The sequence below is a fragment of the Eubalaena glacialis genome, chromosome 11 (genome assembly GCF_028564815.1).
Source record: "Eubalaena glacialis isolate mEubGla1 chromosome 11, mEubGla1.1.hap2.+ XY, whole genome shotgun sequence".
In the NCBI taxonomy this organism is placed as follows: Eukaryota; Metazoa; Chordata; class Mammalia; order Artiodactyla; family Balaenidae; genus Eubalaena; species Eubalaena glacialis.
Genome location: NC_083726.1, coordinates 11,726,440 through 11,754,164, shown reverse-complemented (window position 1 = coordinate 11,754,164; position 27,725 = coordinate 11,726,440). Strand labels below are relative to the sequence as shown.

Here is a 27,725-nt window from a genome sequence, read left to right as displayed (position 1 = left end):
GCTGGATTTGCGGGATGTTTAGGAGGTGAAGTAAAACGTGGTGATGGGTGGATATGGGTGGAGAAGAGGGTGGCGTTGAGGATAACTTCTGGGTCTCAGGTTTGCTGGCTGGCTGGATACAACCACTTATGCAACTGGGAGAGGATCAAGCCTAAGGGGTGAGGGGAGGGAAATCAAGGTTTGGTTTGGGGCACGCGGAGTCTGAGGTGTTTTGGGGATGCACACGTGGAGTGTGGAGGGACAGTCGAATGTGTAAGATTGGGAAGTGGAGGTGCACTCTGGGCTGAAGCTGTAAACAGGGGCGTCACAGACACAGAGGTGAGCACAGCAGAGCTTGAGCATGGAAGAGTACAAGGGTTCACCTTGAGGACTGGGGAGCCCCAGTGTTTAGTGAGTGGCTCGGGAAGACCTTGGGTCAATCTCATGGTGTCCCGGGGCCTTCACTTCCTTGTCTGTAAAATGGGGCTGAAAATCAGAACTCTGTCTACCTTACAGGGTGACAGTGATTAAATAGGAAGAAGAATGTGGAAGCTTTTGAAAATACAGAACCTTGGTAAACTATGAACAATTTATTGCTTTCTATGCTGGTGACAGAAATGAAGAGTGTCATAAGTACCCAGGAGGGAATGACATCTTGCCTTTTGGAGGGGGCGGTCTCAGTCATAAATTCCTCACTCACCCTCTGTTTGGCCAAATTCTGTAGGCAAATCATCTCGTGATCCAGTGCCCTGTGGGCCTGGCACCTATGGTGTCCTGCTGTGGTGGGCACAGCTGGAGGACAGGCAGACTGCACATGGGGGCCCCGCTTCCTCACTCAGTCTGGCGGGGGTGGAGAGGTGGTCCCTGGGGGTGGAGAGAGGTGGGCAAACCTCTTCCTGGGGCCCACTGTTTGCCTGGCCCGTCCTGGGGCCTGAGTGTGGGCTTTCCCTTCTTTGGGTCTCAGGTCTGGCTCAGATGAGGTTGGAACAGATGATGCCTAAGGTTGCATCCATCCCTGGTGGTCCTGTGCCGCCCAGACCTCTGCTTAGGGACCACTCAGCCAGGCTGGCCAGGTGCTGGTCATGCCTTTGATCAAAATAGTTGCCATGATCAGGTATACAGAAGGCAGGCTCCTTATTTTCTGGGCACATTTAACTTTATGCCTGTTATTCCATTTGGAATTTGATCCACTCTAATGGGATAGAATCGCAGATGTGCTGGGTTGGGAGGAGCTTCTAGGCTCTGGGGCATCTCTCGCCCTCTCCTCCTGAATGCTGTGAAAAGGGATAGACTGCCGTAAAGGCATGTGAGAGTGAGTGTGAGAAAGTGTGAGTGTGAGAGAGAGAGAGTGACGGGAGAGAGAGGAGGAGAGGAGGGGAAAGGCAGGGGGAGGGAGAGAGGGAGGGAGGGAGAGCCATCCAGAGTGGTGGTTAGGAGCGTGGGCTCCTGATGTGGACCGCTTAGGGTCCCATCCTGGCTCCCCCACTGGCTGTGTGGCCTCTGTGCCTCTCCTTTCTCATCTGTATAATGGGGACACCCACAGTACCTATCTCCTAGGGTTGTTTTGAGATGAATGAAGATAACGTATGAAGTGTCAGGCCAGGCACACACATAGTCAAGTGTCCCATGAACGTTTGTGATATCTATTGACAGAGGAAAGGGATTTCGGAGTCCAGCAAGCTTCCTCTGGGAGCACCACCTGTGCAGGTGCTGGATGCCTTCCTACTTCCTGTGGTCTCTGGGGTGGGCGATCAGCTGCACGAGCTCAGGAGAGATGGCCTGAGTGCATCCCGCTTGCTGTGTTGCCTGCCACCCCCCTGAGCCTCAGTGCCCTCCTTTGCTGCAGGGCAACGATCAGCACACCCAGCTCCCAGGGCAGCAATGAGGGGTGATGAGTCAATGCATCTGAGGCTATTAGAACAGTGCCTGGTACCCACTAGCACCACGAAATGTTAGTTCTCACACAGCAGAGCGAATTACTGCTGCTTCTTACGGGCCTGGGGTTACCTCCACTGATGTTTATTAAAGTGCAGGTCGTGGAGTCAGCGTGGTGGTAGCTGCATCCAGCACTTAAATAAATGAACCAGGACAGAAGAGAAACTGTCTCCGTGGGCAGAGGGCACGAAGGGGAGGCGCCGTTCGAGAAGCGTTCTCTCTGGTTGCATGGATGTGAGTTAGTACGATTTATAGCTTAGATGTTCCCTGACTGCAGGATGTGGTCACCCCCTCTGTGGTGATCTCTGGAGGGAACGTCCCTCACGACAGTTTTGCTGGAAGGGGCTGCAGGTCCGGGGCAGAGGACAGGAGCACGCAGCCTGGAAAACCATCACGGAGGCAGATGGTATCCCAGAAAGTGTGCTGGGCTGGGGTAAGTCACTTTCCCTCTCTGGGCCTCTGTTTTTTCCTCATCTGTAAAATGGGAGGATGGGGCTGGGTGACCCTCAGGGCGTGTCTACCTCCAGCATTTCCGGAGCTGCAAAGATGTCTCCCTGAACTTCTAAACTCTAGTGGGAAGGAGGGGGTGGTGGACTTCCCTCAGTGCTCCCCTGGGGCAGCTGGGGAGCCCTAACAAAGCACCTCCCTAACCCTTGTCTCAGTGTATCCTCAGAGCCCCCTGGGGGACTGGTATTCATCGAGGCTCGGAGAAGTTGAGTAACTGATCCAAGACCACAGAGCAGAGCTCACCTTGGATTCAGGACCTTTCACTCCAAGCCCCAAGCTCAAACCTTGACTCCTGGTATCCCTCTCACCTCCCACCTAGGAACCCACTGGGTGCCTGGTGGGGCTGGCGGAGGGGAGTGGAGAAGGGGGAACAGGGAGGAGGGGGGTTCTCCGAGGCTGGGAAGGGTGGCTTTGGCTCAGCTTGAGCCCCTCCATCCGCCTCAGTCCTCATTCTGGGAAGAGGGTGAACGTTCCAGGCGGCTCTAGGGAGGGTGGTTCCTCATTCATTCACTCAGCAAACATGTCCCGGGCCTGACCGGGGGCAGGCCCTGTGCTGGCCGGAGTGGGTGGTGGGTGGGAGCAGACTCTCTATTTGCAGCTACTCCCCTCGGTGTCCTCAAGCTGTTCGCCATCCAGTGGGAAAGAAGAGTCCGTAACAGAAATCGTAACATGCAGGCTGGGAAACAGAGCGGTCGCCTCCCTACGACCCAGCCTTCTCGACATTCCCAGCCTCGGCGAAGGGCGGCACTGTCCACTGTCTCCCAGCCAGGACGCCTAGATGTCATCTTGAGTCCTCTTTCTCTCACCTCCCCCCATGCAGGCTGTCAGTAACACCTGCCGGCCTCAGAACCGGCCCCCTTCTCATCCACCTCCCAGACTTCCGCCCTGGTCTGAGCACCTGTGTTTCCAGCCTGGATTCTGGCCGTCACCTCCTACTGGTCTCTCTGTTTCTGCTGGGACCCCATAGTCAGTTCTACAGCAGAAGCAGAGCAGTGCTGTTAGCGTGGATGTCAGTCCTCGCCTCTCCGCTCAGAACCTTTTCGTGCTCCAATCTCAGAGCAAAGCCGAGACCCACAACTCCTGGCCTGGCTTCCCACCCACTGCTCACACCCTCTGCCTCGCTGCATGCCAGCCTCAGACACTTTGCACTGGCTGTTCCCTCTGCCTGGAAGCCTCTTCTCAGGGCATCTGCAGGACCAGACACGCTCCCTCACTGCCTTCAGGTCTCTGTTCAAACGTTACCTCCCCAGTGAGGACCTCTCTGACCACTGTACTGAAAACTCTCGCACTCCCTCTCTCCCTTCCTTAATCTTTATCCTTCATACTTTTCACTGTGTAACATACCGACCATAATGGCTACCGCCTCCTGAATGCTTACTGTGCTCGGGGCTGGAGTGAACAGCTGCCTTATACTGACTCACTGAAGCCTCATTACAACCCTGCGAAGGTACCAATGAACAGCATCCCCATTGGGGGGAGTCCGAGTACCGGGGGAGTTCATTGAGAAGTGGCAGAGCTGGATTTGAACCCAGGCAGTGTGTGCTAAAGCCCGCCGTTATGTTCTCCTGTCTCCTACTGGTGGTAAAGTTCTGTAAATTTACCCCCAAATAATCCTCAAGGTCCTGCCTGCCTTGGCTGCGTTCCACCTCCCTTACAAATGGCCCCTCTGTCTCCCTTACAGGTGTCCGTTCCTGACCCACGGCTGCCCCCAGGGAAATCTCCTCCTGCCTGTTCTTGCTCTCAGGGGGTCAGTGACTCTGGGAAGATGTCAACTCCCAGTTCAAGCGTAATCAGGTGAGATCTCTCTTGAGGGGGAGGAATAGGCCCTGTCCAGAGCCCTCCCTTCCTTCCCCGTTCTGTCCACTTCTGGCTCTGGAAAAAGAGTAGTTGGCATGGCAAGGCCCTGATACTGCAGCTTTGGGGTGGGTGTGTGTGTGTGTGTGTGTGTGTGTGTGTGTGTCTGTGTGTACATGAACGTGTGACCTATGGGGGCCAACCCCTCCCCTCCCCCTGGGCGGAGTGTGTCAGGGACAGTAGCCGATGCTGGGACCATCACCCCCAGCCCCAAGCTCTGACTGTGGGGTGGGGAGAGCTTCACCCCACCCTGCAGTTTGGGGCCACACTACAGTGGATTTTGGGGTCTAGCACACAGTAGGTGCTTAAGACATGATTGTGGAAGGAAACTAAATTCTTCTGAATCTTCTTCCCCACTCCAAGTCGCATTGGGACAGCTGGGAATTACCACTTCCCATCTCCTGGACACAACACACACACACACACACAAACACACACGCATACCACGAAGAGACCCATGCGCACACAAGTAGACACATGCAAACACACAGGCACTTACATTTAGATTGACTCAGACGCATGGACATGCAGGCACCAAAAAACACGGAAGACAGTACAGACTCATGCCCTTGTGCACAAGACACAGACACACCAACACACCCTGAGAGTCATAGGAAGTCACACCCTGGTCACCACTGCCTCTGTGCTTCACCAGCTTGAGGTAAGGAGCTTTGGTAAGGAGGGAGAGGGCTAGGGAGGCGCCACACACCGCAGACCCAGCCGATGGCCCCGCAGAGCTGCCTGGGATAAACAGGCTGGTCGCCATTCCTTTGTGGGTAAGGTAGCAATAGGTGGGCAAGGCTTGTATCAGCCAAATCTTCTTGGGGCCAGAGGTCCAGTGGCCCAGAGTGATGATTGGGACCGGCTACAGCTGTTCCTCCCTGGACTCTGCAGCTCAGGAGAAGCTGTGGACTCCTCAGATACTCCTGGAGACTGGGGAGTAAGAGCATGCATGCATTCATTCAGTCATTCATTTGTCCCATCAGATGTTAATCCGGCGCCTTCCTTCTGCCCTGACCTCCAAGAGGCACTGGACTTGCCTGAAGCTTGGCCTGCTGGCTTGAGAGCAAGTGAGCCCCACTTTCTCTGCCAGCCCAGGAGATAAGCTCTGCGCTTCTGGCCAGCCATGCCCTCCTAGCATTCTCCCTCCTCCCTTTCTGCTCAAGATCCTCCATCCAGCTGGTGGATCATGGATGGCAGGGGTTACCCAGGCCACCTCACTGGCCACCCCTCCTCATCTTCTTCCCTGGGGCCTCCTCCTCTGCCTCTAAGCCTTGGAGTCTGAGGCTCAGTTCCTGCCCCTCTTCTCTCTCTGCACCACTCCCTTGGTGCCTTCATCAAGTCTCACGGCTCTAAATATCATCCCCATGCTGACAGCTCTTAGACTCCTGTCTCGGGCCAGGACACCTCCCCGTGGGCCTCTGTAACTTAATGTGGCTGATACTGAGCTTCCATCCTTCCCCATCCCAACCTGCTCCCTCCGCGGACACAAACCTTGGAGTCATCCTTGATTCCTTCCTGGCCCTGGAAGTCCACATGCAGCCTTTCAGAAAATCCTGTATGCATACCCTTGGGAATATTTTCAGGCTCTGACCCCTTCCCACCTCCTTCACTGCCACCACCTTGGTTCAAGCTGCTGTCATCTCTTGTCTGGATGATTGTAACAGGTTCCTTGCTTTTTGCTTGTTTCCTTCACCAGAATGTAACCCTCACAAAGGCTCTGACTTTCTTTGTTTTGTTCACCTTTGGGTCCCCATACCATCAACAGTGTCCTGTACATGGTGAGTGGTAGTGAGTGTCTCCTGAGTGAACGAATGAATGAATGAATGCTTCTAGAGTCCAAGTCTCTGCATTGGTGCCACCTTCCTTAGGGAACCCTTCTGGAATGATCGTCTCCAGGCTGGGTTGGGGCCAGGCTCCCTCAGCACCCCACACTGCCTTCTATCCCTGCCTGAGGCATCTATGTTAGGTTCATGGGTCTGTCCAGCCTTCGTGGCAGGTGTGCTGTAGGTTCAACAGGCCAGAACCGGAAGCTGGCTCAGTCCCCACCCACCGGGGTGCAGCTCCACCCACCTCCCTGGGCCAAAGGCACGCCCATCTCCAGGAGAAGCTCCGCCCACCTCGCTGGGCCCCAGCTTCGCCCACCTCATTGGGCCAGGGCTCCTCCTAGAAGAATGACCTCTGTCTTCTAGCTTCTCTAGCCAATCAGGTTAGAGTTTAATGGAGGATGATGGGAACTCACATCTTCCAGCTTTAAAAAGTCACTTTTGTTGTCTAGCCCCAGACTGGCATATTACAGATCAAGGGTCAGCAAACTCTGCCAGATGAGGCCTGCTGCCTGTTTTTGTAAATGAAGTTAAGTTTCAATGGAGCAAGCACAGCCACGCTCATGTGCTTCTGTATTTGCTTTTGTGCTTCAAGGTCAGGTGTGAGTAGTTGGGACAGAGATTGTATGGCCCACAAAGCCTGGAATATTTCCTATCTGTCCCTTTACAGAAAAAGTTTGCCAATCTCTGTTACAGGTGCTCAAAAAATATGGTTGGATTAAGTCAATTCAAATCAGACCCTAGGAAACCTGCGCTGCTAATGTACATTCAAGTCTCCTGTCCAGAGACACCAAAATGAACCAAACATTCTAAGCAATTCTCTCTTTAAAATTAGGGAAATGGAGGTATAGACTAGGTAGGAATACCCACTGAAGAATCCTATATCTTTCTTTTATTTAACAAATAGCATTTATTGAGCACCTACTATATTCCAAGAGCTGTTCTAGACAGAGCAAAGAATGAGACAAGGGTCCTGTCCCAACAAGCACTTGGCATCTGGCTGATAAAGCATCACACCCTCACTGTGTTCAGCCAGTGCAGCTTTGGGTGCTGGCTCTGCTTTGCCCCTCCTTCCACCTCTGCCCTCGGGTGCGTCTCTGCCGGCCCCTGCATCCCAAGTCCAGCTGTTCTCAGAGGGTCCTCCCGCCAGGCTGTGCTCTACCTGCAGCCACGGACCGTGTCTCATTCATTCCTCTGGGTTGCCACAGCACTGAGTGCGGCCTCTGGCATACAGAAGGCGCTCAATCTGCCTTTATGCCACCGCCAGGCTCCTTTGAAAGCCCCAGACCTGGTAATGGGGATGACGACCAAATGACCCTTTAGGAATTCCATCTAAGAGCAGCATCTTGCAGGAATTCATAAAGGGAAAGGATGAGCTTTGTAAGATATTTCCCCCCTTTAAAAAGAAAGCTGTAAATGACGTGATGTTTCCTTCCCTTCTCTTCCCAGCCGCCTGGCTGGCTTCGTGTTCCATGGGCTTGCAATGAAACCCAGATTTCAGGCTGACCTGAGAGTCGGGTTTGATGTGAGGAGTAATTATTGAAAGCGACAGGGGTGATCCATATAATAAAATGCCCCCTACATTTTTCATAAAAGTGATCCAAGGGTAATACTAACCGATGCTGTGGGGGGATGGGAGGGAGGCTTTGGCCCGGGAAGGGCACCTGGGAGCAGAAGGGGGCGGGCAATGCTCCTGGGAGGAGAGTAAACTCCCTCAGGAAGTGCTGCTTGAGAGCCTGGAGCAGAGCTTTCAACCACTTCTGCTCGGGGCGGCTTTGCTGTACCAGGCATCAAGGACCCTTAGCCCCTCTCCTGGAAATCCTTTTCTCCCGGAACATTTTGCCTTGTTAGTTTTTGCTGATTCTTGAGAGATTTCCTTTGGGTCTCAAAATACTTCCGCTTGATAATATGTCTCAGGTGGATTTAAGATCACAGCTATTACATCAGGATTTAACTTTGACTTGACTTGTGGGGAAAGAAAAAAAATCTCATTGTTTCAGTAGAAGTTCCAGTCCGGCACCGCCTGATGAGTTTCTTCATTGGGTTATTCAAGAAATAGCTACCGAGTGCTTTTTACGTGCCGGGTACTGGGCTGGGAATACAATCATGATCGAGATAGGTAGAGTCTATCAGAGTCCTAGTGGAGTTGGCAGCACTGCGAGGGAGCTGGTTGCTCAAATAGACAAGGACCCCACAGCGTGATAAAGGTGCTAGGCTCTGGGAACCCCTTCAAGGGCATGGAGGACTTCTTGGAGGAGGTGATGTTTCTGCTGAAACCTGGAAGATGAGTAGGAACTTGCCGACAAAGAGGGGAGAGAAGGGCGTTGCAGGCAGAGGGAAACAGCATGCATGAAGGTTTGGCCACTGGGCAGGAGGGGAGGAGGGAGGCTCAGCTTTTTCCTGCCCTCTGTGGTGACAGGGACCTCTAGATAGTCCTGGCCTTTGACTCTCGAAGGATGGAAGGGCAGGACCCACCACGAGGAAGGAGATAAAAAAAAATTGCATGCACTCACGGAGGAAATATTCTGCTGTGTCAGCTTCATAATCTGCATCCTCTGGGAAGTGATCGATTTGCTTGCAGAGACCTTTGAAGTTCCCTGGAAAACAAGGGAAGAAAGAGCTCGTAAGACATCCTAGGCTCCAGGGATTCAGAGCCCACCGGCCTCTTCCTGACTTCTCGCTCTTCTGAAGCTGGCTCAGCCCTCTCCCTCATCACCGGAGGAAGGTATCGCTTTGTCTGTTTGGACATCTGTCTGGTGAATCAAAACACACACACCCGCGGTGCTGTGGAGAGGATCTAAGGCTTAAGACTTCAAAACCCAGCCTTCCATCTCTGCATCGAGGCTTCTGAGGATTAGCTGAGGCGTGGCGGGCAGTGGAGGTTTGAATCTGTGCTGGGGACTGCCACGGAGGAAGCTGGTGAATGTCAGTACACCTGCCTCTGCGCCCCAGCCCGGCTGGGAGTCACCTCGCGTCTTACATGCGAGAAAGCAGATCGCTTTCCAAAGAAGGCCGACCCCAGATGGGGCTGGAGAACATTCCCACAGACCTTTAGATGAGCTTGCAAAGCATTTTCTCATTGGCGGTTACATAGAATTCACCATACGGAGCCCCTGAAAGTTCTGAAATACCCCTAGGGTTGAGCCCCCCAAGGGGGCTGGGCCCTCTGCCAGGCTCTTGGACTACGACTCAACCTGTGAGAGGGGTGTTAGCATCTCCATTTTACAGATGAAGAAACTGACTGAATAAGTACTCATGGCCAGGAAATGATGGAATAAGGGCTCAAACAAAGACCTTTTGGTTCTAAAAATTTCCTTGGTGATTGCTGAGAAAGTGAGAGCTGGCTCAGATGAAACCCCCTAGCCCAGTGTCCAGTGGGCCCCCAACAGTGATCACTAAATGAATGAGTGAACTATTGAATGCAATCTTCATAAAAACTCATGAGGAGACTAGAATTACAAGCATGGCTGCTTCATGACAGCAGAGACTTTGTTTCATTCACGTTGTATCCCTAACACCAGCATAGGCACTATGGATGTTGCTTAACTTTCTCTGAACGACTGAACCCTCGAACCTGTGCAGGGAGATATGGCAACAGCGGGTGAGAGGCAGGCTCTGCGGCTGGACTGCCCGGACCTTGGCTCTGGCTCAGCTTCACGAAGACGCCTCAGTTTTCTCAGAGGAAAGTGGAGATCAGAGCAATTCTTCCTTCACAGTTGTCATGGGGATTACACGAGTTGACATGTCTAAAGCGCTCAGGGCAGTACCTGGCACGTTAGTAAATGTGCTGGGGGTATTGACGTGAGACAGATACGAACCTTGACTGCATTTAGCCCCTGACATTCAGGATTTTCCTGTGAGAGTAGCTAATGTAACCTAATTAATACAGTCCCCAATACGTGTTAGCAATTTCTTTTCTTATTATAGGAGATTGAATATAGTTCCCTGTGCTATACAGACCTTGTTGTTCATCCATTCTATATATAATAGTTTGCATCTGCCAATTCCATCCCTCCCCCGTACACCCTCCCCCCTGGCAACCACAAATCTGTTCTCTATGTCTGTGAGTCTGTTTCTACTTTGTGGATAAGTTCATTTATGTAATATTTTAGAGTCCGCATATAAGTGATATCATATGGTGTTTGGCTTTCTTTTTGACTTCCTTCACTTAGTATGATAATCTCTCGGTCCATCCATGTTGCTGCAAATGGCATTATTTCATTCTTTTTTATGGTTGAGTAGTATTCCATTGTATAAAGAAGTTTTATTATTATTATTTTCAATTTTATTTATTTATTTATTTTTGGTTGCGTTGGGTCTTTGTTGCTGCATACTGGCTTTCTCTAGTTGCGTCAAGCGGGAGCTACTCTTCGTTGCAGTGCGCGGGCTTCTCATTGTGGTGGCTTCTCTTGTTATGGAGCACGGGCTCTAGGTGCATGGGCTTCAGTAGCTGTGGCTCGCGGGCTCTAGAGCGCAGGCTCAGTAGTTGTGGCACATGGACTTAGTTGCTCCGCGGCATGTGGGATCTTCCTGGACCAGGGCTCGAACCCATGTTCCCTGCATTGGCAGGCAGATTCTTAACCACTGTGCCTCCAGGGAAGCTCCTCTCCGGAGTGTCCGAAAGCCACAGACCTCCCATTTTCGGGAACGACTTCCAGCCCGCTGGCGCGGAGCTTAACGCTCCCGCCCTCACCCGAAGGAGCAATTTCTTTTCTTATAGGATCCTGAGCCTTTGTAGCCCATGGAGTAGGTTTTATCATGTACTGTAGAAATTATTTAGGAATTTTAAGGCATTAGTACACAGACCTATGTATATCACATATAGCTGTATACATAGGATACAGGTGTGCTTATATAACTAAGTATTTTAGGTATTTCTTGCTGTTATTATGTAGGTAATTCTATACTACATATTACAGAGAAGATGGTTGATCCTTACTCTCCAACCCCCCCCCTTAACTGTCTCTGTACCAAATTCGCTTCCTTTCCCAACTTTTGCAAGAAAAACAATTCCCCAGAGCATAACGGAAGTTCGGGTAGCTTCACTGCGGCTTTGTAGGATCCGTAGAGCACAGCGTTTCATTCCAGATGCTCCCATCAGGGCAGGCGGCTTCTAAGCGTGGTGGACAGTCTCTTCTCTTCCTCAGCAACCCCCCCCATACCTTGCTGTCTCCCCCTCCTCTGTTGTCCTGATGACATCCCACTCTGCTTTCAGCATCTTGCTGCATTAACCGGAGGCCTCCTGCTCCCCCTACTAGCTTATCCTCCAGCCAGCCACACACTCTTCTCTCCTGAGAAGAGTCTTTGTACCCGCTGCTAAGAGGATAACACAGCCTCCCCATTGTTAAAAGTACAAATCAGTGTATTTACAAAGCACTTTGCAGAGCACTTTCATTTTCTCTCAATTCAGTCTGACAAATATTTCGTCAGTGCCAACTTGGTGCCAGGCATCTTTACAAGGAATCCGTACAGGAGGTGAGGCGCGGAAAAAGGTACTGACGTGCCCCGAGGCTCCTAAAAAATGGGGGGCAGTGTTCAACCCCCAACCAAGGGATCACAGGTGGTGCCTCCACGTCTCTCTTCTAAGGGCCCCACCCTCCAGGCTGGTGGACCACACCTGCACCTTCTCCCCACGCAGCCGGCCTGTCCGCTGCCCCAGCCCGTGCCTCCGTCATCCTTGGACCGTTGGGTCCCGGCATGGTGCCTAGCACAGGAGAAGCGCTCCAGAGATGCTTGTTGAGAGGCTGTGTCAAATAATCAGCAGCCAGACCTCTCCGGTGAGGTCCAGACCTGGGTATCCAACTGCTTGTTTGATGTCTCCTGGTGGATGTTTTAAAAGCACCGTACACTCAGCAGGTCCAAACTGGAACTCATGATCTGTCCCTCAAGCCTGGTCTTCTGGAGGCACCAGCTAGGTCAGCCAATGCCTCTCCATCGCTCCCTTGTGAAAACTGAGCCTAGCCATCATTGCCGACATCTCCTCCTATTCCCTGCAGGCTCCATTCATCACGACGTCCTGTCTGTAGTAGCTCTCAGTATCTCTCAAACCCATCTATTTCTTTCCAACAATAGTGACACCCACTGCCAGGTGGGTGCTTGCTTCCCTGGATGACTGCGGTAGCCTCCCCACTGGTCATTTTGTACCCACTGTTATCCGTCTCTACAGAGTAATCATAGTGAACCTTTGAAAATGCAAATCTGTTCAAGCCACATCCAGTTTGAAACACTCAACAGCTTCTCGATGCTCTTAGGGAAAAGCTCAACATCTTTAACAGGGCCTGACCCCGACTTCTGTCTGGTCTCACCTCCCTCTTGGTGCATGTGCCATCTCTGCTCTTCTTCCTGCCATGCTTGCTCCTATCACAGGGCCTTTGCACATGCTGGTCTACCTTCCTGTGCCCCCATCGTATCCTTTGTTGTCCTTCTCTCAACCTTCTTTGGCCCTCCTGCACTGTGCTGGTGGGGTGTCTGCCACTATGCTGGCTGCTCTGTGTTGGGGGGAGGGGTTAAGGCATGAATGATGCTGGTGGGAATGTTCTGGTAGAGAGGGAAGAATTGATAACCCAGGGAGGGGATGGGGCAATGCAGGAGCAATGTGAGAGGGGATGAGGTCTGGGACACAAGTGCAAGGTTGGCCTTATATGGACGATGGTGTGTCCGCCGCACCGGGAGGGAAGGGGCATCTGTGGATACAGACGCAGGGGATGAGTAGGCATGGTGGGAGCTTGTGACACTTCTCTTCTGGTTGCTTTTCTCGATGAAATGGGAAGCATGCTCATCAACTGAGAATGATGAAGGGGAGGAAGGGTTGGAGATTTGAGGGAAGTGGAAAGTGAAATTTTTCTCCATGAGAGTGGGAGAGGGAATGGGCCAGGCTTGAGACATGAAGTATGGGTGTTGGTGGCTTGAAGGTCCCTCTTGAGATTCTGTGGTTTTCTCTGAACACATTTAGTATGTGGCTGCAGTCTAGCTGGAGGGTTGCCTTTAACCAGGATGAGTGTCAGTGAGATGAACACAAGAAGGTGAGGGGAGAAAGGGAGTGATTCTGAAGATGGATCAGACCCTAAGCTGGTAAAGGGGACAGTGAAAAGGTGGTGGGATCAATGTACTGGAAACGTAAGGTGAGGGTCAAGGGATGGTGGCGGGAGTGAGCTGGAAGGGCGGGGCATGGGAGTCAGAGAGCAGATGCAAAAGACTGAGATTGTGGAAGGGGCGTGGTCATTGGTAACGTCAGGGTCAATGATAAGACCATGAACAGGGTGACTCAAGTAGGGTGGAGGTAGGGATGCCATCCAAAGTATTTAGCAAAGCTCATACAGATTAATGTACAAGTCAAAACTAAATAACTTTGGTACGTAAAACAAAACTAAATGTTTGCTTTTATTTCCTATATACGTCAATTGCATATTATAAAACTGCTCACCAAGTTAAATGTTGGCATGCAAATGATTCATCAAATTATTCTAATAAACCCCAAATCAATCGTTGGTTTTTTGGAAATTATTGGTGTGATCTTTTGATGATGAGGCTCTTACAAGCTAAATGATGGCCCTGTCTGGACCGAGATTTGACACAGGGAACCACACCAGATGCTTCTGGCCCTTCTCTGTTAGAGGAAGAGTCATCCTGTCTCTGTGATACAGAATTTTCTCCTAACCTGCCTGATGCAGTTCAGTTGAGGACTTCTCCGAGAAAATAGCCCTCTGTCCTGGAAAGTGCCAGAGCTGGGAGTGGTAGAGTGGGCATGGTGGTGGAGGTGAGAAGGACGGAAACCTCAGAGGCAGTGCTCTCGTGGGCAGTGGGGTGAGCACAGCCCGGTCCTGCCACTCAGGACCCTATGAAGGTTCTGTTCTTCTTGGGTCCTTGCATACCCCCTGCGGAGCCAGAGGTACCGGGGCTTGTAGAGGCACAGAGCTCACCCTCCATCCATCCTTGGGGAGTGGGGAGAGGCCATGGGCCTCAGTCCCAGCCCCTTCCTTCTCTGCCTGTCACAACCCTGCTCAGCCCTCTTCCTCACACTTGGTGGGGCTGATTGATGCTATGGGGTTTCAGTATTAAACAAGCAGTGATGCAGGACTCGTAAGGGCTGGGTGAGCGAGGGGGCGAGGCCAGGTACTGGGAGGACTCTCTGCCTGCTTGTGAAATCTCCCAGAGGACCACAGGAGTAGCACTAGGGAATGAGGTAGCAGCAAGTGGTAAACGTCTCAAAGAATGGGTGGGGGGATGCCCGGGAGGCGAAGAATAGAGGCGAGGGGGAGTCAGGGTAGAAAAGGCTGGGATGAATTTCAGGGAGAAAGGATTTTAGGAGAGAGGCCAGGAGATGGAAACAGCAGGGAGGGTCCCACCACCCCCAGGCCCAGGGGTGTGGGTGATAAAACACCCCCGTGTGGGAGATGGCAGGGGGTGGTGTCCTCAGGGGAGGACAGGTTTCCATCAGAGCAAAAAGAGAAGAGATTGAGAACATGGGGGATTTTGCAGGCATCAGGACAAAATTCCAGAAATCCCAGAGCAAGGATTTGTGGGGCTGGGGGTGTTGGAGATTGGGTCAGAACCCTGAGGGACGAATGGTTGGTGGTGAGGAAAGACCCAGATAACCTGGGACTCAGGCTATGGCAGGATTGGTCCCAGTGGTCTCTGAGGTTGATGGTGATGATGAGGCTGTGAGTGTCAGCTGGAAGCATAAGGGGTCTCCAGGAGCACCTGGGGCTCTGTGGCCCAGGACTCAGTCTGACTAAGGTGGTGCTGAGGCTCATGAAGGGGTGGTGCTACCAGTAGCACCCCATCACTTTTGGTGGAATTTAAGTTTGGTAGAACATCTGTGTCAGCAGACATTACTACCGACAGCAAAGAGGGCTGTCATCTTGTTTTCCTGATGGCAGCCTAGAGTTCTGCTGTATTTCTTTCTGGTTGGTGGCCATCAAGCCCAGGAGTTGACACAGCTTCAGGCATAGATGGATCCAGGTGCTCAAAAATCTGGTGTCTCTCACCATCGCTGATCATCCTTCCTCTCTCCCCAGGGTAGAGACTAAGGGCTGACTAAGTGCTTGGGCCTGGTGTGGTGGAGGGAAATCTGACTTGATTCTTGCCCTTCAGGGGCACACAGTCTGAGGGGAAAGACAGAAAGCACAGAATTTACTAGAATGTAATGTCTTACGTCGTATATTAGAGGGATGTATAAGGCCTTATGGGAGCATAGTTGTTCAGCCGACATTTATGTAGCACCAACTGTATGCCATGCTTCTGCGATCTGCTGAGGACACAAAGGAAAAAAATATACTTTCTGTCCCCACAGAGCATGCCATCTATGGAAGACAGAGAACAGATGCTGCGGAGTAGCAGGATGTGTGTTGTGACAAAGCAGGGCGTGTCTGGGAGCACACGGAGGGCTGCAGATCCAGGTGTGTGAGTGTGCAGGTGTTGACACAGGCCTCCTGACTTGGAAGGTGGAGGAGTTAGCCAGGTGAAGCAGGTAGGTAGGGATGTGTGTGTGTGTGTGTGTGTGTGTGTGTGTGTGTGTGTGTGTGTTGGGGCGTGTGAGGAAGCAGTGGAGGGTGAGAAGGGATTCTAGGAAGGGGGACCAGCAAGAGCAAAGTCAGGGAACTGCTGGGCACACAGCAGGGAGCAGAGTACCTCAGGGGTCAGGCAGGTCCTCCTGGGCAGAGCTGTGGGTAACAGGGAAGCCTGGAAGCAGCGGTGTGCTGGAGCCGGCCTACATCACGGGAGCTGATTGTTAGTGTCTCTTCCTAACTCACATGAGTAGCTTGAAATCAGCCATGGTGGGAGTATTTGCACCACGGGAATCGGCAAACACTACAAATCAAGGTCCCCTTTCCCTGCCCAGACAGCCAGCTGTTAAACATCTACCAGGACACCCTTGCATGAAGGGCAATCCCGTATGAGGGCTTGGCTGGTGCAAAGACGTGACATCTTCGTGGGATTGGAGATTTACAGAAAGATTGGTCCCATTGAGAGGGCTGGATGGGTCAGAGTGAGGGCAGGAGATGGCTGGGGAGGGGCAGGGGCTGGGTCCCGCAGGGGCTTGTGGTCCAGGCTGAACTGAGGAGGGGGTATCTCAGCGTCCACTCCCCCTACAAGCATTGGCTTTGAGCTTTTGGAGGATGAAGAGGTGGGGGGACTCTCCCACCATGAACTATATAAAGGATTATTCTAATCACCGCGAAATCTCTACTGAACCTCCACCCCCAGAAGAGCCAGCGATGCCACGCCAACCCCAGAGCCCAGGGACTTCAGGCCGAGCTGAGGTGGGAAGGCCAAGGGCTGTGCCTGAGGCACCTACAACTCTGCCTCCAGGAATTTCCTGCTTCAGACTGAAAATTTCAGCTTGCAGGTATTAAGTGGTTTAAAAGGAGGTTTCATCAGCTTTGTAAAAAGCACATTAATATCTCACAGCACCAACTGCTGTCTCATTTCTTTGAGATGCAATAAGCTCTTCATAAACCTGGTTGTTAAGGGTTGAACAGACGCTGTTTTATTTTCCACATATTCACGAGAGTCTGAAAGAGCAGCTCGGAGCCGGGAGGGTGCGCGGAGGGGGCCGGTTGACGCACGGGGAGGAGATCAGCTAAGTAATTTTTCAAGTGAAGCAAAGGAAGGGCTTGGTGGGAGCTGCTTGTGCTGTGTTTTAGACCTTTTCTGCTCCTGGCTGTTTGCTTTGCTGGCAGGGCCCTCCCTGACCGCAGGGATTAAGGAGACCTTGGGGCAGGTGGGCGAGGCCTGGCTCCTCCCTCTCGGGAACCCCAGGCCCCAAACAGCGCTGGCACGGGCTGCTGCTGGAAGGTGTGAAACAACAGCTTTTGTGGCTGTCCGTAAGTTCACTCATTCCCCATTCATTCATTCACTGAATTTGTTTTGAATGCCTGCTATGTGCTAGGTCCCGTGCAGGCACTGGGCCGGGTTAGAGTGGGGTAAGAAGTCTGTTCTGCCTGCCTGCCTTCCCCGATTCTGCCCTATCTTGTGCCCTGAGCTCTCACCTTCCAGAAGCCGTGGGCACAGCACTGAACACTTGCCCACACAACCTCTGGGAGTATATCCTGTCCTGATTCTTGTCAGCTGCTTCTTTAGTCCTTTCAGTGTGATGTGGGGAAGAGATTGGACCCCAGACTCAGAGAGTTCCAGCTTCTAAGCCTGGCTCTGCTAGCTATTAGCTGTGTGGCCCTGAGCAAGTCATGTGACCTCCCTGTGCCTGTTTCCTTAGCTGTCAAAGGGGGATGTTAATCTCTGCCCCGTGGGGAGATTCTGAGGAGATAACAGAAGTGAAGGCCCCTTGTGCAGTCCCTAACCCAGAGCAGGCACTCAACGAATGTAATCCTTCTTTCTCTTTCTTCTTCAAATGATGCCTCTTTCAGGAAGCCTTTCTTGATTGCCCTTAGTTGGAAAAACTGTTTCCCTCCTCTACGCCTCTATGAAGTGCTTCTAGATTTTAATGGGCATAGGAGTCACTGGGGGATCATGTTAAACCAGATTCTGACTCACTGGGTCTGGCGTGGGGCCTGAGACTTTACATTTCTCACAAGTTCCCAGGTGAGGCTGGTGCTGCACGGTCCCTGGTGGACCGCACTTTGGGTTGGTTTTCGAGTACTTTGTATCTGCTTTGATCATATTTTGTGTTCCGGTATCATTGTTTAGGAACAAATGGCTGCAAATCTGTAAGTTTCTCAAGGGCAGAATTTCTTCTAGAGACTTTCCTGAACATACCATATTTCCCTTGATTCCAAGATGCTCACATGCACATTTCAGTGAAATTGGGTTATGTCTTATAATTGATGGGTTCATTTACTGCTGTGTGTCTCTTTTCTCCTGAAAAATCATTATTACATTGATGGTGTGTCTCATAATTAATGATAATGGCTACACAACAAGTGTTTATTGAACAAGTGGACAAATAAACGAATCTGTGTGTGTGTGTGTGTGTGTCTGTGTGGGCAGAGAGTATTGTATACATTTCCATTCTCCTGAACAGATGAACATTATGACAACTATTAGAATCCCTGGGGCACCAGGATCTTTTGTACCTCGCTTATTAAAAGCTTATTTGACAGTATCCAAATATGTGTATAACCCAAACCCCAGCAATTTCTCTTAGAAATTTGCCTTGGGAAACCCTTGCATGTATGCATAAGAAGATGTGTACGAGAATGTTCCTAACAGTATTACTTGAAACAACAAAACACTGGGAACAACTCACATTTCTATTGTCAGAGGAATGATAATAGCTTGGAGTATATTAATATAATGGGATATTACACAGCAATGAAAGAGAGTAGATTACAGCTACACATGTCAACACGGTTGAGCTCCACACACATACAACTGAACAGAACAGAACAGAAATAGACTCACAGGTATAAAACATGAACTTACCGTTACCAAAGGGGAAAGGGGGGAGGGATAAATTAGGAATTTGGGATTAAAATATACATGTTACTATACATAAAATAGATTACCAGGGACTTCCCTGGTGGCACAGTGGTTAAGAATCTGCCTGCCAACGCAGAAGTCATGGGTTTGAGCCCTGGTCCAGGAAGATCCCACTTGTCGTGGAGCAACTAAGCCCGTGTGCCACAACTACTGAGCCCACATGCCACAACTACTGAAGCCCGTGAGCCTACAGCCTGTGCTCCGCAACAAGAGAAGCCACCTCAGTGAGAAGCCCGTGCACCACAACGAAGAGTAGCCCCTGCTCGCTGCAACTAGAGAAAGCCCGTGCGCAGCAATGAAGACCCAATGCAGCCAAAAATAAATAAATAAATAAATTTATAAAAAAAATTTTTCTTTAAATGGATTACCAACAAGGACCTACTGTATAGCACAGGGAATTATATGCAATATCTTGTAATAACCTATAATAGAAAAGAATGTAAAAAAAGAACGTATATCTATCTATCTATCTATCTATATATATATAACTGAATCACTTTGCTGTACACCTGAAATGAACACAACATTGTAAGTCAACTGTATTTCAGTAAAAATAAAAACAAAATACTGAACGTAAAAATCAAGCCACGGAAAAATACATATGGTATGATTCCATTTTCACATAGTTAAACATGTACAACTGGACGATAGATTGTTTAGAAATACATGTTTGTGGTGAAACTGTAAAGTCAAGCAAGCAGTGTTAAACACAGAATTCAAGAGGGTATTGCTCCGAGATGGGGGAGAGTGGTTGTGGTGGCAGAGAGGGGACAGATCAGCTTCAGCGTACTGGGAGGTGCCATTTCTTAACCTGGTGGTCAGTGCACAGGCCCTCATTTTATTGTTATTCTCTATGCTTCGCTATGGCAGAGCCTGCTGGCTGTTTCCTAATGTCTTGTTCTTGCCGTCTTCCCACATTTTGCTGGGACAGATGGCTTCCCAGAATATAGACTTTAGTTCCCAGCCTCTCTTGCAGCTAGCGGTGGCCATGTGACCAAGCTCTGACCAATGGGGTGTAAGTGGAAGTGGATGGAGCAACTTCTGAGAAATGTCCTTCGGGGGATGGCATGTGCCCTTCTCGACGACCCTTTCCTCTAGGCACATGGAGCAGGGAGCTCCAGTTGCCGTCTTGGACCATGACACAACCTTGAGGATGGAGAGCTCCATGATGGAAGAATCAAATAAAGGCATCTGGGCCATGCCGCCATGGAGCGCCTTATCTCCTGGACATTGTATCTCCAGAGTCAGGTGATGGGAGAGAAGTAAACTATCTTTTTAATTTTAGTTAAAAAGAACAACCCTTGTTGCCAAGCCTAATCATAATCAATGTAATCATACATATTAAAATAGTCTTCTGTATGTATTTAATATTAGATACATTTTAAAGAACCCTCAGTGCCTGCATAGAGCAGGTGCTCACTACGTATCTACAGAATAATTGAACAAAAGAATGAATTAAAAATTATCTCAATGTTCCTCACAACCCCTTTGTTCAGGATAAACTTTGCTCTGGTTCAGTGCTGGCTGTGCCTGTGAATAAGGGAAGAGGTGGGCAGGGGCGTCGCTGAGAATGAGCATGCAAGGGAGAAAGTCAACTTAGACAAGGGAGCCAGGTGGGAGGTGCAAGAGAGTGGGTTTGACTTCAGACAGGAAGAGTGAATGGATCCCAGTGAAGATAAGTGAACGAGGATTGTCGGTGCTTAGAGGTTGTGGACGAGGCCCCAGAGATGTTGGTCAGGGCCTTACACTGGGGGCTGTGGGTGTCACAGGCAGGGGTGCCCTCACTGGCTGGTGGATCAATATGAGCCTGACCAAGACTGAGAACTTGGAAGGATCTGGGTTCTGAACTTCAAGGCCCCTTCATCACAGCCTTGCAGCTCTGTCCCCCCTAGCCCATAGTGCGGACACTGGAGCAGGCTCCCGGGGACAGGAAAACCTCAGACCTACAATCACCACAATGTGATTGAAAGCCTGTTCCCAATGAGGTTAAGGACACTCCACAGAGGTAACAAGTCAACCTAAAATGTACTCTATAAAATAGGCCTGTAGGTTTGGGTGTTGTCATAAGCCGTGAGGAAACCTCTCCCAAATACAATTCTATTAGTTCAACTCCTGCTGCTAGAGAGATAGCGAAGGTCAGTGGTTAGCCTCAGAGTCTGGAGGCGGGCAACCTGGGTTCATATCCCAGTTATACCACTGAACCTCTCTGAACCTCAGTCTTTTCATCTGTAAAATGGGGAGACAGTAGACCTATCTCATAGGGCTGTGAGCATTGCATAACACACTGAATTGAGAGGGCTTAGCACAGTGCCTGGCATCCAGTAGGTGCTCAATAAAGTAGCACCACTCAGGTGCTACTGCCTGGGCCCCATGCTGGGGGTATAGATGCGTTACACACAGTCTCTGCTCTCAAGAAGCTCACAGACTAGTCAGAGAGAGTAGTGATTACACTCCGATGTCAAGATTGCTCCCAGGTGGAGGCAGGCCCAGGGAGTACGGGAACTTGATAGGCATAGATCCTCTGGAACAGGACTGGTCAAAGGACTCTGTCAACCCCAGAGCCCCAGGAGTAGGCGGATAATGAATAAATACTGCCATGTGCCAACAGCTCTAAATTCATCTTGAGAGGCTGGTGGCATAGTGGAAAGATGGCTGGGCCACTTAGTGAGAGAGCTGGTGCTTGAGCCGTCTTTCTGCCACGTCTCAGCCATGTGATCTTGGGCAAGTCATTCACTTTGGGATTTATTCAATATTTCAGCTGGTCCTCAAACTTCTATTGAGTGCCCACTAGCTATGGTGGTTGAGCTGGGCGCCGTGGTAGAGAGGGGGTCAGTACAGCAGGAGTCGCCATCCCCAAGAATGGTGTCTAGGAGACATTGAGACAAATAATCAACTTACCTGACCCAGAGTGAAAACAACAGCAAGGGCGGGGATGGTCACGGTTTTGGTCCCTTGGAGAAGCTGCCACGAGCTAGGTGCTGGGCTAAGCACTTTACACTTAATCCTAAAAAACCCCTTTTATTATTTTCTCCACTTTAACGGTGTGGAAATAGAGGCACAGAGAGGTGAAGACATGCACTGAAGGATTCACAGTGTGGGCGAAGGAGCTGGGATTTGACCCCAGGCAGTGGGGTTCTAGTGACCACTAGGTGATATTGTTACAGCAGAGCACGGGAAGCTGGAGGGTGGGCAGGAGGGTGCCTGGCTCTGTCTGGGTGGTGGTGGGTTGTCAGGAAGGCTTCCTGGAAGAAGCTCCATCTCAGATGAGCCACGAAGGATAAGTAGAAATTGGCAGAGGAGCGGGAGGGTGGGGAGGTGCTGGGAGGAAGACCAAGGGTTAACCAGAAAGGGAAGATGGGATCCTGCGGCTGAGAGCTTTGGTCTGTCTGAAGGACAGATGGTTGGGCTGGATATAAGCTTGTGTGTGTGTGTGTGTGTGTGTGTGTGTGTGTGTGTGTGTGTGTGTGTGTAACCAGTCCAGAGAGATAGTAGCTGTGGTCAGATTATTTGGGACCTAATAAGCCATGCAAAGTATGGACTTAGGAGCAGTGGGGAGCCACCTGCTTTTAAGCAGGTAGTTAATGTGACCAGACTTGTGCTTTAGGATGATGGGCCTGGTGGCTGCATGGGGAGTGGATTGGAGGGACAAGCCTGGAAACCATGAGCCCAGTCCAAGCCACCAGCATCTCTCTCCTGGACCAGTGCGATGGAAGTAGTCCAGGTGAGAGATGGAGGTGGCTCAGGCAGGGTCAGGACAGTGGCGCTAGAGAGATGTGGGTGGATATGAAGTCAGTTGAGATTTATTTATCTGTAAATTGGGGAAATGGGCCAGTCCTGCTTTCCTGAGGGTGTAATTGAATAGATGAAATGAGGTGAAATTGAGAGCTAATAAACCCACTTGGTAAATTGCAAAACTCTGTGCAGAGGTGCAGGCTGATTAGCACAGTTATACTTCAGTGAATGAGATGGGGCCAGACAAACAACTCTCCCTCCATACATATACCTCCTATTCCCTGGACAAACTGCTGCTCTGAAACTCACTGGTTGTGCCACCTTGGGTAAGTCACTTCCCCTCCTCTCAACTTCTACCTTCTCCTTTGTAAAAGTGTTTATGTTGTAAAAATGAATAAGATAAGGTGCAGAGTACTTGACACTATGCCTGCCACATAGAAAGTGCTAGGAAATAAAAATCTTTCCAGAGCTAGCGTCTCTTCCACTACTCTGTGTACAAAGATCACAGGGCCTGGCTGCCAGGATGCGTCCCACAGGCACTGTCATCTGAGGGACCCTCCTTCCTGCCAGCATCTTGCGAAGATCTTCAACATGTTGCCCAGATGTCTCCATGGAATGAGAAAATGCCAGTGGCCTTTCCCGCTTTGCAGAATCTGCCTTGATTTTTTGACCACCAATTTCCCCCAGCCCTCTTTGATTCATTTTCATCTGCTTAGGTATATTCAATTTCATGGCAGAGATCCAGGACAAAGCGGTCAAATGCCATCGAAACCACTGGCCCACGAGGATGGAAATGTTTCATGGGATGAGGATCCATAGGCCTGGGGATGCCCATCTAACCACACTCTTGTTTCCAAACCAAACATGCTCAGAAATCTTCAAGTCTCCCATTACCTGAAGCACAAAGGGCAGACATCACGGCAGAGCCAGATTCTCAGCCGTGTCCAGTTGGACCCAAAGCTTCCCACCTTATCTGCTCTGACTCTTGTCTCCCAGCTATGCTGGACTCAGGAGACCATTTGCCTTTCCCCTTTCCTCACCATTGCATACACTTTCCTTCCCTGCTGAATCAAGCTCTCCCCTCTTCTCCAACTGAAATAATGCCTGTTTCACTCCAGAGGGTAGGAATGTACAGGCAGGACCGGGACTAGGGTCAGGTGCCTAGGGTCCAATTCAAGGAGGCACTCACCCTCAGGGTCGTGCAGGTGCAGGGAGCACCACCTTCAATTTCGCAGCTTGTCCTAGCCTGGCCCAATGAAGGGGAGATGTCAGATTAGTACCTGGGTGGGTGTTGTGGTTTTCAGAACTCCCACGGTAGTGAGCTCCCTGTCACTGGAGGGGTTCAAGCAGAAGATGGTCAGCTGCCTCTTAGGGATGCTGAAGAGGGCATTTCTATACTAGCTGGGAGGTGGAGTAGGTGCTTCTGGGGTCTTCCATCCTCTGGAAGCTAGGATTTACGGAGCCCTCCCTAATCCCACAGCTCAGAGCTGCCTCTCCTTTCTTTCAACTCTGCTTTTACCTCCAAGATCACTCATCTGGCAATTAACCACAGGCTGCCTCATGACAGCTCTTATATTGCTGTCTTGTCATTTCAAATTTCACAAGTGTAAGTCTCATTTTCCTAATAGTGTTCCACATGCATTGAGGAAAAGGATTGAACTGTACACTTTCTATTCTCTCTCTCAGTGGGTGAGGGGGCCTCTCTAATGTTTATTAAAAATCTTCTCTGTGCCAATACTTTACACCTCACTTGATTCAATTAACACATCAACCCCTTGGGTAGGTTCTGTTAATGCCCATTCTACAGATGAGAAACTGGAGGCTCATAGAGCTTGATTAATATCAGCTACTCTTTTTAATAGAAACTCAGGACTGATGCTATCAGACTGCCTGGGTGTGGAGCCTCCAGCAAATTGCTTAAGTGCTTTTGGCCTCGGTTTCCTCACTATAAAATGGAATAATAACGGACTTCCCTGGCGGTTCGGTGGTTAAGACTCTGTGCTTCCAAAGCAGGGAGCACGGGTTCGGAGAACTAAGTTATCCCTGGTCGGAGAACTAAGATTCCACATGCCGCAGGTGTTAAAAAAAAAAAAAAAAAAAGGGATAATAACATCACCAATTTCACAGGTTCTTGTGAGGGTTGAATAAGTTAACATGCATGTCAAACTCTTAGAACAGTGCATGTCATGAGCTTTCAATACATGTTACCTGTTATTAATTTCTATTGTCATTGTTATCAAAAGAGTGGTGAACCTTGTCATATCTAGAAAAAAGAATGATCAGAATGTGAGTCTTAGTATTTCCCGGAGTTTAAATAAATCTGGACCAGTCATCCAGGTGGGAAGACAGGGCCACTCACTGTCAGAGCTTGTGATTTTCTCAGAATTGTCCCTCTCTCCGGGAGAGAGAATCCTGCCCAGAAGCCATTTGTAGAAATGGAAACGTGAGTATCTCATGAGTCTAATTGGCAGGAATCCATCCCCCGGAACTTGATTACCGTTGGGGAAATTGCCAAAAGAGTTTTCAAGACTACAAAGCTGGGACTTCCCTGGTGGTCCAGTGGCTAAGACTCCGAGCTCCCAATGCGGGGGGCCTGGGTTCAATCCCTGGTCAAGGGAGCTAAACCCCACATGCTGCAACTAAAGATCCCACGTGCCGCAACTAAGACCTGGCACAGCCAAATAAATAAACATTAAGAAAAACCCTGAACAACTATTTCTAGAATTAAAAAACAAAAACTAAAACAAAACAAAAACTACAAAGCTGTGGGCAAGACTTGGTCTTCAGTTATTGATTAATTGATTGATCAAAAACAACATGTTGGCAGGCTTCCGTGTGCTAGGCACCCTGCTAGGGAAGCACATAGGGATGAAAAAATCAGAATCTTTGCTCTGAAGCCTTCGTAGTCTGGGGGAAGGGTGGACCCAGTGAGCCCCGGCCCCACAAAGCCAGCCTGTACTCAGAGAGGTGCAAACAAGACAGCCAAGCTGCCTGCCTTCTGCCTTTTCACCACAATCTGGAAGAGAAAAGGGGTTCTTGAGGGATGAGGAAAATTACTGAGAGAAGTTGCAGCTGACCCAGACAGCTCCGTGAGGACAAGGAGGAGGAGGCAGGCGGAGCTGGTTGTACCAACTGCCAGGTGTGCGTGGAAGAGATGGAGGCAAGCTCTGGTGGGGGTGGACCACCAAAGCCTCTGCCACCCCGCTGAAGAAGAGTGGGCTCTGGAAAGACCTGCCCTGCCAGTGCCTCTGACTGCAGGTGGCTGCTAAGAGCTGCACTTTGGTTGCTATTGGGAAGGCAAATGCCATTTGCATTTCTGTCACTTAAAACAATGTGGTGTTGTGACACTCTGGAATTTGAAGATAAATGTTTAATAAAAGGATTCAGTTTGATATAATGTCAGAACTTAATTAGATCCACAAAGCACAGAGGGTTTTTCAGGCCCTTCAATTAGGACCTATTTCGGGGTCTGGTCTGATGAATCTCCAGCACCATTGAGGTGCTGCATGGGCTGGGATGGCACTTCCGAGTCTGAGGTCTGCCATCTGCAGATTCTAGTTCAAGGGCACTGCTTTCTGCAGCTGTAGTAGAGGTAATGCAGGGTTCCAGCCCACTCTGTGTGGAAACCTACATTTGCTAGGGTTGGGGCTGCAGCAGGAGCCGTAGAATGATGCAAATGAACCCTAACCTATGTGAGGTTCAAGGCCATGACCCCAGGTCAGGTGAGGACTCCTTGGACTGAGGAACTGTCTTCAAGCCCACTTGGCCCTGACCCCAGGGGCAGAGAAGGTCCAGGCTGCTGGACACTGGTAAACAATCATGTTTTCGATCCTAGCCAGGGCTGATGTTTTGCAGATATGTACTGATACAAATATACTGGTTGTCATATGTGGGTTAGTAACGAGAATGCTGTCCAAACACCCCGAAATCCCCCTTCTCCCCACTTGCCTGGCCACACTGGGCCCCCTTTAGGATCTCCTGGACTGTTCCCCCAACCAGCTACTAAAGTGTTGGAGCCTGATGCAGGTGTCTCCAAGATGCTGTTCCAGCACCATGGCCAGCCTCCGTTCTGCCTGGTCAGGGTCTAGGTCTCAGCAGTCATGCAAAATGCTATCACCCCAGTTCCAGCCTTAAAAGTGACAGCAGTCTGGGTGGCAAGAGGTTATAGACCTAGTAGTAGGAGCTTCGGAGTCAGACCCCACTGAATTCAAGAGCTTCAGCGCTGCTGCCTATGAGCTGTCTTAGTTCTCTGAGCCTTCTCCGTGAAGGGGGTTAGTAACACCTACGTCAAAACATTGTTGTAAAAATCAAAGAACATAAATAATGTAGGTGGTTCCTGGGTGTAATGGTTTGCACTTTAGATTCATACTCCAGCAATCCAAGTTCAAGTATCAGTGGGATGTTTTTAAAGGGGGTAGAATGTATAGTTTAAGAGTATAATGTCTGGAGCAGACTGTCTAGGTTCAAATCTCAGCTCTGCCACTTACTAGCCACAATCTTGGGCAAGAAATGTCAACTCTCAGTGAGTTTCCTTATCTGGCAAATGAGATCATAAACATCTATGGGGTTGTTGGAAGGATAAATAAGCTAATGGACTTAGGAGAGTATTTGGTGCAGAGTAGGAATTCAGTAAATGTTACTATATTTATATTATGTAAATGCCTGGCACAGAATAAGTGCTTAATACATGGTAACAACTACAACCACTTTTGAGAATGGTCCTTACCAGTATTCTTCACTGCCTGTATCAATGTTTTGCACTGCTTTTGGTCCCCCAAACCTCATAACTTCTTAGAAGAGAGAAGACCATCTCATGGTGATGCTTCTTCCCTCATCCCTCCCAACTGGCCAGCATCTGCCAGGTTATTTGGCTCGTAATATAATGAACACAAGCATACAGGTCCAAAGAATGCCCTCCCCCAGGTCTCCTCCATCCTTGTTCCCCTAAAAGTAGCATGTCCATCGCACTCCAGGCTATGCTGCTACTTAGTAGGTAACCAAGAAATTTTAAATCAATGAATAATGAGGGAATTCGGATCAAGGAAGTCATTCATCCTAAACTTGGGAGAGGATGTTTTTAACCCGTGGTTTACCAGCTGCAGACATTTCACCAGTTAGACATACCCTTTTCCATGAATATTGTGATTTCCCAAGTGTGTTTTGCTGATGCCAGCCCAAGAGATGCTAGTAAGAGATACATCATGATGGGGTTCCTTTAAGTTGGGGCAATGCTGGGTTAAGTGAGGTTAAATAGGTTTCCTTACTGTAGGGCTTTTCTGAGGCTTTACTATGCTAATTGCGTTCTCAAAATCACCTTTGGGAACATAGCGCACAACCTTTCCAAAAATTCATTTCAATAGAGATGTGTGTGTGTGTGTGTGTGTGTGTGTGTGTTTCATATCACGGGGCAGATTCTTTAGATTCTTTAGATTGTCCTTTGGGAGACACTGCACT

General features: G+C 50.0%; 1 protein-coding gene across 1 annotated transcript in view; it reads right to left on the bottom strand.

The window, feature by feature from the left end:
- The window catches only part of CACNG2 (calcium voltage-gated channel auxiliary subunit gamma 2), a 117,373-nt gene that overhangs the window by 7,852 nt on the left and 81,796 nt on the right, over positions 1-27,725 (bottom strand). The window contains exon 2 of the mRNA XM_061205450.1: positions 8,615-8,698. Within this exon, the coding sequence (XP_061061433.1) occupies positions 8,615-8,698 (84 nt within the window). The remainder of the gene's footprint in view (positions 1-8,614; positions 8,699-27,725) is intronic.